Below are 17,299 nucleotides of genomic sequence, written 5' to 3'. Positions count from 1 at the left end.
TGGTTAGTCATCGACAACTACCAGACGTCGCAGCAGCTGTGCGATACAACAGGACACCTCGCAGTGCTAAAGGGACCAGTGGATATCAGCATCAAGCTGGGAGGGGAAGAGACCCTACAGGTTTATGTAGTGGATACAGTATACCAAATATGACAAAATTATTTAAAATATCATTATAAATTTTTGTTTCTATATTTCTCAAAGCAATTGAATAAAGAACACAGACAAGAAACTGTTTATTAAATTTACAAACATAATGCAGTACAGTTGTCTACAACAAGGTAATACTGGTTCAAGGACAATAAAATATGCACACAAAGAGTATCAACTGCCTGTTATTTACCTTTGATAAATACATAGCAAATGATACAACTGTTATTCTATCCATTGATATATCATGTTAAACAAATAGACAGGTATTCCAAGTAACATTAGAAATTTAAACAAATTTTTACCATAAGTGAAAAATTTTTAAATAATTTATCTTGATCTTGATATATTAAAGTAAAGTACATTATATTCTATCAAAGTCATAAAGATACCACAGTATTATTAAAGAACAGTGTATTCTTTGTTTATTCCATAAAACTATGCCTGTAAATTTATTTAAAATTTTTTGGATATTTAAGTGAAGACAAAGAAGTGTTTTAATGTGATAAAACACATGATTACAAAATGCAGTACAGTATAAACTTTTTAACAGCAAATCAAAGGTTTTCTTGAAAGTCACATACAGTAAAGAAAAGTTTAAGAACAAATTACAAAAATATGACACCCTCATTACAGAAAAAATATTAACAAAGAAATTATTAGGTTTATATATATATATATATATATATATATATATATATATATATATATATATATATATATATATATATATATATATATATATATATATATATATATATATATTAATAATAAACCATAACAATTACATTTATTCCATGTGAAAAAAAATCGTGTTACTGTTTCTTTTAGAGCACTGCAACATCATGGATAATTTGTATAAATAATTAGGTAGAATTGTGCTAAAGAGTATATATCATATGTATTACACTACTAACACTTGATTGAAGACTAAAACTTCTCCTGTACGGCACCATACAGTGTATCCTTATGGAGTGCCACTTTATTCTAGATAAATACTCTTTTCTATATCTCATAGACTCTGTTAATAAAATTCTATTCCATTCCAATTTGCAACAAAATACATCTAAGAATAAATAATTATGTAGAAAATTTGTGCAAATATGGTGGATTGATTCTGAGATCCTATATATAACCAAGTCATGACTGAGCAACGATATAAAGCCAGCAAGTCTAGTGTTAATTTCTTAGGCCCCAGTTTGTGTGACAAAGATCTAAAAATTTAATGAACTAAAAAATCAGACAATCCTTCACCTTCATTGCAGATTCCAAAGCAGATAGTATAAACATATTGTACCCTAAAATGGGAAAAGGCTGAAGAATATTTGCTGGTAAGCATAAATACCTTTACAATAGCTACAGTATTCTAATTCACATTTTGTTTTCAACTCTGCCTAAAAGATGATGTTACAAAGATCACCAATTCAGATCCAGCTCACCATAACACCACAATGGTAGGAAGGAGAGATACCAAGTTGCTTTGATCACATCTGTTATAAAATGGAGTCTCAGGACAAATTTACCAATTCTAACCATACATTGAGACAAGAAATATTCTATATATCAAAGCCAGTTAGAAAAATGATGTATGGGTACCAATTAGCTTTAAGGGCTATGCTCACCTTGCACTCTACTGGCAGCAATACACAACACTAATCAATAGCTAGTTCTAGAGTAAGACAAGGGAACAAACCTAAAGCCTCCAATGGCCACACATTCCAGAGGCATTGAACTAATAATTACCAACTAAAGCAGCTCCTCAAGTCCTCTCTGAAGATTGAACTTAATAATGTTGCCATACAGGATGTCCAACAAGCTGGGTTATCGTGTTGTATTAAATTCCCGGTGGTTTATTTACATAGCGCAAACAGCTGACCGCTAGCTAGCCAGGTGCCTACCTGCCTCCATGTTGGTTTAATGGTGTCACCCAGAGGATGATTATGAGAAGGGAAGGAGCTGCTTATGTAATGCTGTACAGAACTACTTTTTGTACAATCTATACTGTATTTTTGATGTGCTATGTATGACATTTAGTGTTTTTATTAAAACAGTGATGGAACAGTTTATACATATTTTTTGGCCTCGTGAGCTAAAATAATTATATTCATTTAAATCTATTAAATTATAATTCATGATTTGATATTTCACGTGAATTATCACGAATCCGCTGTATAACTTAAAAGTTATCAACTCCACTGGTATAATGTATTTTAGTGTGGTCTGTCCTGTAGAGTATGTTTACATGACAGGCCAGATACACATCACCCACAAGCGAAAGGTTTCTGCAAATATTGTCTTTTTTGGTCGAATAAACAAAAGTGAAAAGAGCATTCACCAAGTTCAGCTGTGCTGAGGGCAAAAATTGTGTCCCGTGTAATCATGGTTGTGTTTCATTTCACAGGGAAGCATCAAGCCAAAAGTCTGTCAACCTATGACCATCCTGAAAATAGAATAGATTCTCTGGTGAATATTGAACTACAGAAACAGGCAGATGTAAACAAGCATACTATTCGAGCTAATGTTGAAGGTTTTCCACTCAGAGGTCACTGCGATGATGCACACAAGGTTTTTGCCGAAGAGGAAGAATTTGTAAGCTATCATGGGGCTCATTCCTGAGGTGGTCATAACTTGTAAAGTAGCTGTGATGAGAGTTATGCTTAAAAAATTAAAACTAAGGGAAAATGACATGCCATCACCAGCATCTAATGTGTGAAGGTACAGTTGTAGTGTGCAAACATGAACACACACCCATCAATCTTCCTGCTAATGTCTCCACACCCTCTGTCATTTCAAGTCCCCAGGAGTTCCTGCATCTGAGCTCTTGAATGTTTACACTGTTTACACAACATTCATACTTCCTAATATCACCTGTGCTTCCCCTGCCTGGTCTATCAGTAGGTATGGTAGAAGCAAGAACAGAACTGGGCTGTCATTCAGCTCTTGATAAGACCACCAATAATTATGAGGGTACTGTACCACATAAGCCATCAGCCTCCTCACCTTCACATGGCCACCTCTAGATAGGTGGACTGACAATGGGCAATAAGGGTGTAGTGTGGGTTTACTGTGAGTTTAGTGTAGGCTTCTTGTCTGTCTCGAATCAAAACCCACATGTCATACAATTATCTTATGAAAGGTAAGCTAATCCTTACATTGGAAAAGCATATAGCCACAGTGCTAGGGCATGTTGGTCCCATATACCAACTTGCTAACTAGCCAGCAACTTGGGCTGGAAAGCAATAGTAATCCCTCTTGCAATGCAAAATAAACATTGTATATATAAAACTAACATCTAGAAATGTGTGACAGCAGTCAACACTTAACTGTTAAATATATCAGAGCAGGTGCTGAGCAGTTCCACTATGTGCAGTGGTGTAACTGGATCTGAAGTGGCGATACTTTTGACATTACCGTGTAGATGATGCTGGGAACAAACACCATTCAAAGCAAAACCCTTCAGCTCTCTCACCTTTGGGGATATCTTCATACCAGGAGTCACCTTTGGAATCCAGTATGTGGATGAAAGATTTTTTTATTCGATTCTTAGGTCCCAGTCATACAAGGACCTGGGGATTGAACCCCCTAGACTTGCTGGCTAGAGTTGCTCAATACCAATGTATTGCTGTACAAAGAGACAAACTTGAATAGACTGATAAACTGTTTAGCTACAAATGTATCCAATTTGGCTGAAAATGAAATGAGCTTCTAATTTTCTTTCAAATAACCAAGTGTACCTTTTAAAGGTAATGTTACTCACTTGTAATAATTTTAATATTGAGTAACTCTTACTGGACAATATACTAATTATTTAAAATACTAGAACTTGAACTACAGATACATATCCATAGACATATCCATTTTACATACTGTAGTATGTAAACCAGTAAATACATTTTTTTTAATAAAATTTAAAATACAAGCAGAAACTACGTAGTTTAGCTAAATTTATTAGACTGTACCAAGTTTTAAAGACACTTGGCTATTGTAAAGTGCACAGTATACCATATTTCTAGTCTTAAAAAACTTCTTAGGCCATAAGGCCTACCTTTGGGTACCCAAAATCAAGACAGCAAGCATATATTGTATATATAAATATACAAAAAATTTAAAATCACAACAAGCAAGGTATTTAAATACAGTACACTAATAAATTCATTTAATACTTAAATAATGATCATGAAGTGAAAATATTGTGTATACACAGGTCTCAAATTTTACATTCAGTGAATTATAGATCAACTTTATGTGCATGATGAACTTTGTCTATAATACAACAAACTGCCAAGAGAGACTTACATTGTCATTGTATGACAATAAAAACTAAAAAGTGTTATATCACATCCAAAAATATCTCATGACTGTTCACACTGCACATGAAAGTTGTTTAAAAGCAAACTGAAAATAAATACTCCGTATCAAAAACATCTATTGTACGTTAATATTCTACTACAATAAAAAAATGTTGACAGTATTATTGCATTATACAGTACTGTGTAATGACAAGTTTCTGAGAATCAACTTCTAATCTATACAATAAATATGATTTCATCTCCAAGAATGAGAAGACCTGTACACACAAGTCAGCAAAATAGATATTCAACTGTCCCTCAAGATTAAGTACACTAATGTAAGCATAATCATAACAATATTTTATTTAGCAGGAATACAGTACGTATGCAGTATTTACCTAGGTATGAAAAGTGTCCTTTCAGCCTTAACAAGACCTCCCCTTGTCATCACAAACATGATAGTAACTGCTAGCAACTGCACAGAACCCTTGGAGCTATCTAAGAACTTAAGCTCAGCTTGGAGCCAATTAATTACTTTATCATCACCATCATCATTTTACAACAATATTCCACGCGTTTGGGTTAGCCAAGAGAAATATTTTTATAGCATAGTATATGTTTCATGGATCTTAAATATAGTAACAATATGGTAGTCATGCATATTAACCAAAGGACTACTGGACTACTGGTAATCTGATATGCAGTGGACAATCTAAAATCATAAACCATAGAAACTTTGTTATGCTTTACTCAATATAAAAGGAGCATCCATGGGGCTACGTGGAAAATCAATCTTGGGACAATTCTGGAAGAGTGCAGCACGATCTTGTCCCTCACCTTTCTTCACCCAATGTCCATACACACGGAAAGCACAGTTATCAATTACCTGTTCATAAAATAAGAATCTATTAATGATTATTCTAATAAATAACATGTAAAGATTAAGTAAAAAAATTTAAATACTGGTATTGAAGATTTTAGTAATATTTAAGTAGGAATGAGGTGTGGATGTGTTGTGACTGGTGGGTGTTGTCAGTTGGTAGAGATGGTAACTAGTCTAATTCTTATCAAATTCAAATGTCTTCTAGATAATTCTCTTTTATTTTTATAACTGTTAACCAGGAATCTATACACATCAAGTTAGATTGTCAATTTGTTACACATTTATTAAACAAAGATGAACAACAATTATGTAAAGAAAATGTGAATTAATGGTACTGGACAATAACTAAACAGCTGATGGTATAAGCAATGATTTTTTTCTTTTAATCTCCAATTTCTTATTAAATAACAAAACAAATTAAAAAGAGCTGCATTTATGCAAAGTAATATGACATGTAGAAAATCAATAGAATCTAATACTATGGCAGGGAAAATTTTTTGTGACCAGAAATAGTGTCAGGTGATGTCTTGTGTCAGGTGATGTCTTGTGGAGCAAACTGGTTTTCTTTCTTACATTGTTTTTGTTTTGTTTTGTTCGACTGATTTATTCTAATGTGTTGTTTATACTGTACTTGGCGGAGAAAAATGTACAATATTCAAAACTGAATATAATACTAATTATTTTTTTCTTCAAATATAATGCAGTGCGTATTAATTTTACATAAAAAATATAACATGCAAAATGAGTGAAAAAAACCCACACAAATGCTTCACCAAGCACATCTTTCATCAAGAAACAGCAAAGGAATGTAATTTTAGATGTAAATTTAAACATTATTAAAGGATCAGATCCAAGAAGGAGAATACGATGCTTACACTTCTTAAGAAATTGTTCATTACTACATCTTGTATGACTCATTTATGCATTCTTACAGTTATTACATGCTTGTTGACTTAAAGTGATAAGAATAATAAAAATAGGTGAACAGTAGATAGAGGTGCTGACTAGTTGATATGGGATGATGGTGGCTGTTGCAGTGATAGTTATGGTTGTGGGTGGAGGTGGTGACACTGGTGGTGGTGGTTGTTGCAGTGATAAGTGGTGGTTGTGGGTGCAGGTGGTGATATTGGTAGTGGTGGTTGTTGCAGTGATAAGTGGTGGTTGTGGGTGGAGGTGGTGGTTGTTGTGGATGGAGGTGGTAATAGTGGTGGTGTTCAGTTGGATGCAATACTTCTCAATATATCATTCATTATCACATTTTACATAATAAATGATCTTGTGTATTCTTTAATTTGGTATGAAAAATTAAGGTTTCTGTCTTATTTAGAATGCATTTTATAAATAAATGTAGTGCACTGTATGAACACCTTGAGTGATAAGAGTGAGCTGCCTCAGCCCCAACCCTGAATTTTAAAATGGTAATTTTCCTAAATTAAATTTAAACCATTTCTCTACATTTCTTTATCATCATATACAGTACAGGTATCCATCCCCTCACTATATGAATGATTGCTAACCTAAAATTCTATTCTTACACCTCTTTTTCACTATCCGAAGGTGATATTTGCTCAACCAAATGTTAGTCTGATCAAATATTCAAATTGTGTGCCAGGCACAAGAGGAATTAGTTGGGGCAACCATTTTGGCCCTCATATACTCATTGTTCAGTGCAAGCGAAGTGCTCTCTCTTTATCTGTCTGTGTTCATACCATCCTTTTGTAAATCTGTACACAGTGGTATCCAAGCAAAGTGGTGATTCCTCTGCTACCTCCACCATCAACAAGAGACACCGCAAACCTGTGATAATTGACACTAAGTTTGAGATAATCAAGCTTCATAAACAGGGGGGAACCCAACATACGGGAATGTACTGTACCAACTATATACAAACACTCCCCAGGTTACAGATTTCCAACTTGTAATGATCACAGTTGCACCTGTAATATATTAGCACCAACACTTATTCATACTATGCTCGGTCGACCATAAAACATGGATGACTAGTTCTTTAGTTATCCACTAGAGACAAGTTTTCTCTTACATGTTATTATGTCCCATTTTCTTTCTTGCCCGAAGTGCCCTCTTGATGTTTGTAAATTTAAAAGTACAATGGACCAAATACAAGAAGTGATATACTTTATATACCTACTGTTAGTGGAAGCATTCAAGATCCATTAAGTGTATGTTGAAAGCTTTAACTGTACTTAGTGTAGTGAAAATTGTACTATGTCGATATGTTTGAACTAACCAACAAAGCCTGAGATCAATGTTCTTGCCTCCCATGAAGTTACGAGATATCAATTCATTACTAAAATTACATTTCCTCGATATACATGCATCAGAGGATCTGATCTCATTTAGGAAACTCATTAATCTTGAGAGCCAGACCTATCAGCAGCCCAAAGTCCCTGAAATACAGTACAGTATGGGAATGGTAGGTGACACAAGGGAATGGTCGGTGGCAGGGGTGATGGAGGCGAAACACTACATAAACAGTAAACAGTGTGGCACTTGTGTATACTAGTGTACTGTTATTTGGCCACTTATATAAGATAAAGAATAAATTTTAACCAAAATAATTGTTTTCTCTACATATAATTCAAGTCTAAGTATGTAAATAAACAGGTAACTTATATCAATCAAGATATTATAGTCCACCCTAGTAAAATTGTTTTCTTTATTACAGAAACTGTTTCAATATCAATATCTACGACCTAATTTTGAGGACCTAGTGTAGTTTTAATCTTCAGGAAATTTACTTACCACCTACAGTACAGTATAGAAAGGGTAGGCCTCCAAGTCGTCCAGTAAAGGGTTCAGATAGGTGTACATTACCCATTTACCATATAAAAGAGAATTATATAAGTTAATGATAATAACTCACATAATATATACCCAATATAACTAACCTTTCTAAGTGCCTTAATTCTGTATGGGTCGACACGAGTAACTGCCAGGGATACAGGTTCAGGGGTGAAGCGAAGTCTTTGGATTCTGATCACAGCGCGCACACACATTATGCCAAATTGGAACATCTTCTTGGCATTGAATGGACGGCCTTTGTATTGCTGATGAAATATTAGAAACAATTATGTCATTTACGAGTCACATTTTATTATTAAACTTTCTTTATGAAAATTAGTTTTCAATACGTATTAGGTTATAATAATGTAACCGTAAAAGGTTGCTAGCTTATTAAAGGAAATACTGCATATAAAATTTTTATAACTACAAGATTCCAAAGTTCCAAAGGATGAACATATACCAATTATATATTGATATAAGTATTGTAAAGTTATATTATAAAAACTTATGCATCATTTCATATTCAACTTCACTAAGGTAAAAATACTACTGTATTGTAAATAAAAAAGAAAAGGTTTGCTCACTTACCTTCTCTTTTAGGTTGGCGACAAATTTTTGACTCCGGCTAGGCTAGAAGATGCACATAATGAAAAGCTACAAAACAGAATCATGCACATACAGGAAGCAATAAAAGGCAATATACCTAAAAAAACAAACCAAAAAACATAGGTTATTGTGTTGCAAGGATAAAGGCTTATATTAACAGGGATAAAGGATAAATTCCCTCCACAATAAATTGAGATAAATAGATTACTGAGAAACAAACTCATCTAAGTGCTATAAAAATTACACAACTTCACATTGCCGGACTAATTCTACCCAAAATCTTGTAGTCGTATCTGAATTTTTGGTAACAGTGCACATTATATTACTTTATCATTGGTAACAGTGCACACATATATTACTCCAACCCTGATAACAGTGCACACATATATTACCTCAGCCTTGGTAACAGTGCACACATATATTACTGTATATTACTCCAGTCTTGGTAACAGTGCACATGTATTAGGCTCCAGGACCAATATCTTAGATTTTAATAAATTTGAAAATTTTAATATTCTTCACATTCATATTAAGCTTCTGGGGGAATTGCTGCTTCATCAGAAGGTATTGTACCCCCTAAAAAAGCTCAAAGGCTTGAGGGTTTTGCTTCCAAGCATAATCAGTGATGCTCTGATGCATTCACCTATAACATGACCATGTTTGTGACATCTCTCCTCATCATTTTCACTTTAACAACTGGTATAATTTGTAATATCCCAAAGGAGATATCAATAATTCCCATATTTAATTATACATGGTCCATAAGTAGATCCCAACCTCTTAAAAGCATTTGGAGTATAAAAAGACTTCAAATTATTCATGCCAGAAACCTGAAAACTTAATTTTTCAGCCACAAAATTTTATAGGATTCTCAAGTTTCTCCCATTCATGACTGAGTTATTATGAGGCTCTCTTTAAATAAATCTATTTGAAAACTCTGAATGTTCAAGAGTCTTTCTCCAGAACTCTTTAAAATGAGTCAATCTGACAACTAAATGTAAGATCCCCCATCTCATATTGTTAAACATGACCCAACTCCCAGTGTTTCTCCTGCTTTTCCCCATCTTTAACATATAATATAACCATATATTGCAGCTTATAAGGTAACCCGGCACATATGAGACTCAATTATTTTGACTGAAATTTTTTATATAGGCCTATACCTGGCAGGTAAGTTGACGCCCAAAATTACGGAGTTCAGTACGGTTACCGTATTTTACATCATATTAGACGCACTTTTTGTCTGAAAAATGGCTAAAACATCGGCCTGCATCCTATATGTGAAGTTGTGGTTTCCCATATTCTAATGAATCCCCAGTTGCTGTCTCCAGCAGGCTAAATTCTACCACCAACAACCACCTTTGTTTTTCCATACAGTATATTGTAAACTACTATTGCTTCTCCTCTATTTACTCCCAAAATAATACTGATAACCTAATGTTGATGTAATATGTTCACCTCAAATGATAACATAAATTAAATCTCTGGTTTTCAATGTGGAAGACAAAATAACATTTACAGTACTTTAGGTTCTACCAAGTCACTTTTAACCCTCAAACTCTTACTGAATGTGGTCTAAATGTATTACCTGTGATAATCATAAAAATAAATTATTCTACAAGAATTCCCACTACACAAGTTAAATTCCATTTTTCAAAGAAAGGAAATTCTGTACACATTAGTACTACTGTATATCTAAGTCAAATTTCCCCCAAAATGGAAGATTGACATTGAGATCCCATTTCATGGCCTTGCCTAGAACCAGGTGACTCAAGTATTTGTGCAACACTAAGCTATTGGTCTTGACCCAGAAAAGCAATCGTTAGTAACCGAGACTTAATCTTATGAATGTCACCCTACCCACTGCAAACTTTGCCCAAAAAGAGAGTCAGCTTAAGCTTAATGGTTTCCCCTGTGGATAATGGAAGGTAGCAACAAGCTCGTGTACACCTTGCCCACCACTTCATGTCAGCCAAATTGGTTTCCAGGTATCTACCCCTAATATGGTCCAGCAGAGTTCCAAACTAACTCATGGGAGGAAGGAGGATTTCCAAGCTACCAAGTTCAGGGCTCAGCCATAAAATGGGATTTCAGGATTAGTCTTCCACTTACAGCCAGTCACCTTTCACTAAGTAGCTTGAAAATGAAAGAGCTGGTATCAATGGTTCCAAATGCTTATGTAAAATAACAGTCTTATAATCAGGTTCTCATATGTGTAGACAAATAGAATAACCTTAGAGACTTCCCAACGCCACAATCTAACAGTGTCGTCTATTCATCCAAATAACAGATCACAAATGTGAAAGATGAGGACCTGGCACCTCTTTGTAGGATAAACTGAATGGATAGTTTCTTCAGGCAGGATATGAAAGAGCAAGACTCCCGAGTTAATGAACCAGACTGTAAAATTTGCTAAGATTATGAGATGGCTCTGACAGTGGAAATTTAGCTCTGGTGGCTAACAATAGAGTTACAACTGTAATTATAGTTCAACAATATTCAAAGAAATTCCTCTTATCTTCTGGTCAGATCCCTGCTGAGAGAGGAATAAAAAAAACATCAAAAGATATGCTCAATTACTCACTGTGAAATTGGCTGATGCCTGGACACAGTGTGGGTGGTGTCAGACCATAACCAACACATCAGTTGTAAACAAACTGATTGTTAATAAGCAGTAATCAACACTTATAATAATATAAAAGAAATTAAAGTGTGAGCTAATTACTAATAGTGAGGACTGTATCACCTAACCAAACCATCTTCTAGACTAAATACAGTAATCAGAAACTAAGCACTAATCTCCAAGGCTGCAAAACAGAGGGTACAGGAAAACATCTGTCCTGTGGGACCCCTTGTCCTCTTCTGTCTGTGAGGGGAAACTGTTGCTGCTACCATCCCTTTAATGATGACAGTTGCATTATGGAAGGAGCCTAGGAGTGAGTTGAAGCTCCAGTCAGGAATGTCAGCTTCCTATTGTCAAGACCAATGACCGAGTGTTGCATATACAGTATACCTTAGCTCCATAGCAGAGGGCAGCTGGCTATAGAAAGAGCACTAATCCCAATGAAACTAGGGTGGATTACAATAATGATCACTACAGTATAAAATCAAAACACTTCAACATTTATATTGTAGCATGTCAACATTAATTCCCATATTCAATGTCCCAAACTTGTAAGCACTTTTTTTTTGTGCTCTACTGGCTACTTAATTTCTTTATTTCTGAACAAGAAACTTTTATCTTACCGTGTCTTGTACTTAAACAAGATTTCTGGATTGAACTAAATTCGGTTGCCATGTTTTTCTCACACAAGCAACATGTACAAAATCTCCTCCATCAAAAAATAAATTCTTCCTACATCCAGACACTTTGTAACTGTCTATCTTTTCCTACCCTGCTTCAGTCATATCTATCTGCATACAATACTCCATCACTATATCAACAAAACTTAAGCAATATAATGCATGTAAGCCTCAATAATCAATTTACTCTGAATGGTAAACACCTAAAACTGCAGAAGCTCTTAAGTTGTTAATTCTAAAAGTTCAAAAGGGCTTAAAATTTAGCTTCTGTAGAACAAAAGCCAAAGAAGAGTTGGCCCACTACAACCATCCTCTTGTAGTGTCAATCAGGAAATTAAATAAAAAATAATGGATTAGTTGGAATCAAAGATGACTGACAGTAGCCTTGGCATGTTGTGTGGTGAATTATACAACTATAGGTCTCATAGCTATGACCTCAAAGTTCAAGGAACAAACCTTATGTCAAGTGACCTTATTTGAGGGATGGGTGAATGACATATAAAAATGGATTAACAAATTAATCCAGATTGACAGTACAGGGGGCTTGTTTAAGGATATAAAACCCCAAATCAGCAATCTTGTACAGTAATATAAAAACCAGTTGGCTTAAGGGCAATAGCTGGAAAAATGGACATAGTCGAGGTCAAAAGGGCCAGAGTGGTGAGAAGGAAATCAACTTCCTGGAAGGGAGGAGAGGAACAGTCCACATATGAACGACTGCAGGTATGCACAAAGGCTATACGGTAGGTAGGTTAAGCACTCCGGGAGTTTTCTCTCATGTAAACAAGACAGTGAATGATATACAGGCTCTGACCATGGCAATTTTTTTATGGTGCACATCTTTATATTGTATAAAATCAGTAAGCATTTTTTTTATTATTTTGAGCAAAACAGTTTTTCAATGTTTAGATTTACAAATTTCCAGTAATAAGGAATACTACAAAAAAAATTATATTCCCTTTAGCAAGCAGGTGGAAACAGTGAAAATATAAATGCACTGAAAAAGATCTACAGTCCAATCTACAGAGCTGAGTAATTCCCAGTTTATCCATGCCGCTGAATACGATATATAAGCAAAGTTGCTGTGGCACCATTACATAATGTATCTTATTTGATATTTGAGAATGATCACAGAGGAAAATAGATGTTCAGTAGAAGAAAGAAATTAGTGCAGTATATGTAGAGTTTAACATTACTGTACTACACTTTTATCAAGAACAATTGATATGATAACTTTGCCCTCTAAATTTAGTACAGGTTCAATGGAATACATCAACCACAATGTGCACCAACAGCTGCAGTTTTATCTTAAGGATCTTCTGTTATTTTTGTGTACAGAATATCAAGAGAGATTATTCATCAAATATTGTTAAAATCATTAGATAGAGTTAAAATTTACTTCTTTGCACACAAAATTTATTATTAACATATCAGTATTACAGCATAACACTCAAGTAAAAATATACAGACCGAACCAAAGACCATAGTGTAAAGAAAAGAAAACTCAAATTATGACTGATATATTACTAACCAGGACCTGAGATAAACTAACACACACTCAACCACTCAATGTAGAGATGGCACTAGTTGTCCATTTGTTTACAACAACTTCAAACAAGAAAAATCAGTTACGGTATGCATTTTATGCATCTAAATATGACCACATTGTGCATGGTAATGTTACAAACTGTTGATTTTGCTTTTCATTTATGGTTCTTCGTTTGTTTCCTATGTGGATGATTTGTTTGATTTACATGTACTGTACACCCACTAAAAAATTATTTGGTCCCCTTACGGCATGATACAATATGTTTGAATTAATAATAAAGTTAAATTTTTTAATGTTTTGTTTTGTTTGTTTGTTTACTCGAAGAAAATAATTTCCTGTTTCAAATATCTGCTGATGATCATTTGCATGTTTGGTATTTTAATACAAATGTGTTTTATTTGCTATCTCCTTGAGGAGGAGAAGAAAATAGCCTGATTACGTATCTTGAACCATAGAATTTCTTATAGAGAAGACGAACATTTTACCATGCTTGAGGGGCTGTTCACGTGCATGGTTAAGATCCCCCAGGAGATAGATAAAGAACTTCTAACACAACTATATGCAAGGTGTTGTGTATCACCAACACTATTATTCTATCCTTGCTTATTTAGTGGCTAACTATAATACCTTTCAGGCATATACAGGTAACTCAATATGCTTACAAATAATAATGGCACTTGATACACTTGGCATTTTGGTATTTATAATAAATAGAAACATATATTTTTTCCTGCTTTTATGTTTTAAAATACCCAAATTCAATAGCTGCATCAAATGCCATAAATATTTATGTCTAAGAAGAGTAAATTTCTCCAATCACAGTCTGTGCGGCTGCCCACAGTAAGGTTGCCACATTTTGAATTTACTATAACTTACAGTATATCTACCAAATAGATCAATAACAGAGTGCAAATAATATTTGAACACTTAATAGATGATAAAATGATATGTGAGACTAATATTAATTTGCCAAGCCAAACTATATAAAGCAATCTATTACCATACATTAAAGTGTGTGTGTGATTGTGGATTGAACAGTTGATTCACCCTCCATGTGGTCGTCTGTTGTGCACGGAATATATGGTGGTCAAACTCACAAACTCGAGGTCAAATCTAGGAATTACTGTCCATACACATTTTGAGTTATATTATCATACATTTTTCACATTGGTTCAACGTGTTTTGTTTATGGGTGTTAGTGGTACAGTGGTGCTGTGCGTAAATCTCACCAATATGAGAAGGGTGTTATGAAATGTGAACCTACCAAACATCACAGGTTTCAGTTCCCAAAAAGTTGATTACATATATGTACAGTAGGATACAGTATAAAGAGAAAAAGAAAAACAAATGTTAATTATATTCTGAAACCTGAAAAAGGATAAAATTTTGCAAAGAATATAAAGCTACCCATAAATGATACGGTTGATGGAGACTAGTAAACAATATAATATTAAAAATAATCGGTATCCATTCGTTAAACTTATTTTTCTGTTCGCGCTATAGATGACGTTATTATGGAAGTATCTGGCATCCTCTTGGTGCACAACGGTTTCGGTTCGTTTCAGCCGAGTTTTCTTATCTTTATTCTATGGTCTTTTGTCAGATTTTTACTATTGGAATAAAAAATAAATTGGCTGGGCAGTCAACAAACAAAATTTATTCTCAAGTAAAAAAAGGAGGAGAGCAAAAGGATAAGGTTCAAGAAATGAAAAGCAAATATAAAAAATTCCCTTCTGCAACCAAGGTTCACTTACCAGTATCTGGAAGAAGTCATGGGTAAGAGCTTCCTGAACAGTAATACGCTTTCCAGGATCTACAACAAGCAGTCTTGAGATGAGATCTTTGGGAGCATCTGCAATCATATGTATTAAATAATCTCAGCTCACTAATAAAAAGATAAAAAAGGAAGTAAAATTAGCTTCTTTTTTTTCTATGATGGGGAAATGGTGCACAACAAGAGTATTTAACATGGATTCTGCTATTTCTTTAATACTGGTACAGTATCTCTTGACAAATGAAAATACAGTACTTATAACAGTGAATGACATATTTTGAAAGAATTTGTTAGAAGACTTTGTGGTATACAGTATACCTTAAAAGACGTACTGTATAGTTACAGTAAACTCCCGACATAATGGACACCATCTATAACGAACCTCGACTTTAACAAACACTCTGACCCGTTTGGACTAGGTTCATATATTATAGACTCGGGTTCGTTAGAGTAAAAAATAACAGACCATTCATATCCAAATTATCACAAATATTTACAGTAATACTCTGTTTAGCCCTACCCTACATAATGGTGATTCATTATAGAGCTCTTTGGTCCTATCCTGGAGTTACCACCCTAACTTTATCTTAATTCTTTCAACTTACTTATTTATTTCCATCTTATGTACTGCATTCTGTTCCATGGGTTAATCTGGGAGAACAATGTCCTTGACTATTATTACACACTCTTGTAATTATTTACTTTGCAATATAGCCACCATCCAGACTTTTATCTTTAGAATATAACACCAACAATGAACCTCTCAAGTAAAGTGGTATAGTATAGCACGAGAAATGAGGCAAGTGAGTTATAAAGAGTAGTTTCAGGGATGGAGGTGTTGGTGGTGGTGGGGAGTGTTGGTGGTGGGGAGTGTTGGTGGTGGGGAGTATTGGTGGTGAGTGTTGGTGGTGGGGAGTATTGGTGGTGAGTGTTGATGGTGAGTGTTGGTGGTGAAAAGAGACCCACGTGGTCACTTTGGACTATGTTGGTAAATAACAGACCGAGTTCGTTTTTATTCCGGATCCAGATATATCTGACTTTCAGCTTTAACGGATGGGTCTTCCCCCCAATTAGTCTGTTATATGAGGCGTTTACTTCCCCAAATAATGAAGTAATAGTTTAAAACATATGAAAAGAAAATGATGTAAGCATATAATGTGATTCTGCCTATTTGCACTTAATTTTTGTAATTTACACTTTTTCTACATTACTCTAGTAGGTTATTAGTTGTTCCTAATTTCTAAGCAATATCAATTTCTTCAGGAGATTTATGTAGGAAACTTGTGATTAACAGCTGTACATCACTAAACTAAACATCTACGAATCCCCAAACACTAAACTGTACCTTGTCATGTCTCATCACTGAGCTAAAATAGTGCTTGTTGGAGTGATGTAAAACTTGTGTTCATATAATCAGATCAGAAGTACCAGAAAATCCTGAGTCCAATCATATGATGTTCTGGCTGAGCAGATGTTTGGTGTTTCACTGTAATAGTGTCACTTAAAACATATGTGAAGTCAAAATAAGTATTGCTGCTGGTTCCTGATTCCTATTTTAGGAGGTATGTCTGGGTTATTGCACGACCTAAAAATGCTCAAATGCTCATAAAATCTTCCTACCTGTTATATCCTCCCACTCTGGTGACTGGAAGGAATACTTTCCTTCCATAATGTTGCGGATCATTATCATTTGTTTTCTGTGCCAGAATGGTGGGCAGCCAACCAATCTGAAATAAAACACTATTCAATTAGGCAAACTAGAATAATATTTTTTCACAATCAATATTCCCTAGTTCAAACTGTATCGGGGTAAGGATGGATCAAATTAGCTATTAATTAAAATCAAACCAATAAAATTTATAAGAGGTCATCCTTGTTTATGCCAGTTTTAAAATAAATATATCGGCAGTTGTACAGTTTACTGTTTACCACCCAATGTT

The 17,299-nt window shown here is 34.5% G+C and overlaps 1 protein-coding gene across 7 annotated transcripts in view; it reads right to left on the bottom strand.

Annotated features, from left to right (window-relative positions):
• Positions 1 to 223: 223 nt before the first annotated feature.
• LOC121853966 (phosphorylase b kinase gamma catalytic chain, skeletal muscle/heart isoform-like) overlaps positions 224 to 17,299 on the bottom strand; it is a 38,619-nt gene continuing 21,543 nt past the window's right edge. For 6 of the 7 annotated variants that reach the window (XM_042348384.1, XM_042348368.1, XM_042348390.1 and 3 more), the window contains exons 8-12: positions 16,980 to 17,086; positions 15,340 to 15,437; positions 8,716 to 8,757; positions 8,232 to 8,390; positions 224 to 5,325 (exon numbers count right to left, since the gene is read on the bottom strand). In XM_042348384.1, the coding sequence (XP_042204318.1) occupies positions 5,179 to 5,325; positions 8,232 to 8,390; positions 8,716 to 8,757; positions 15,340 to 15,437; positions 16,980 to 17,086 (553 nt within the window). In that variant the 3' untranslated portion in view covers positions 224 to 5,178. The remainder of the gene's footprint in view (positions 5,326 to 8,231; positions 8,391 to 8,715; positions 8,758 to 15,339; positions 15,438 to 16,979; positions 17,087 to 17,299) is intronic. The other variant, XM_042348397.1, reaches the window with a different exon arrangement.

This window comes from Homarus americanus, unplaced genomic scaffold (genome assembly GCF_018991925.1).
Source record: "Homarus americanus isolate GMGI-L3 unplaced genomic scaffold, GMGI_Hamer_2.0 scaffold50564, whole genome shotgun sequence".
In the NCBI taxonomy this organism is placed as follows: Eukaryota; Metazoa; Arthropoda; class Malacostraca; order Decapoda; family Nephropidae; genus Homarus; species Homarus americanus.
Note: the sequence above shows the minus strand (reverse complement) of the source record. Positions and strands in the feature narration are given on the sequence as shown.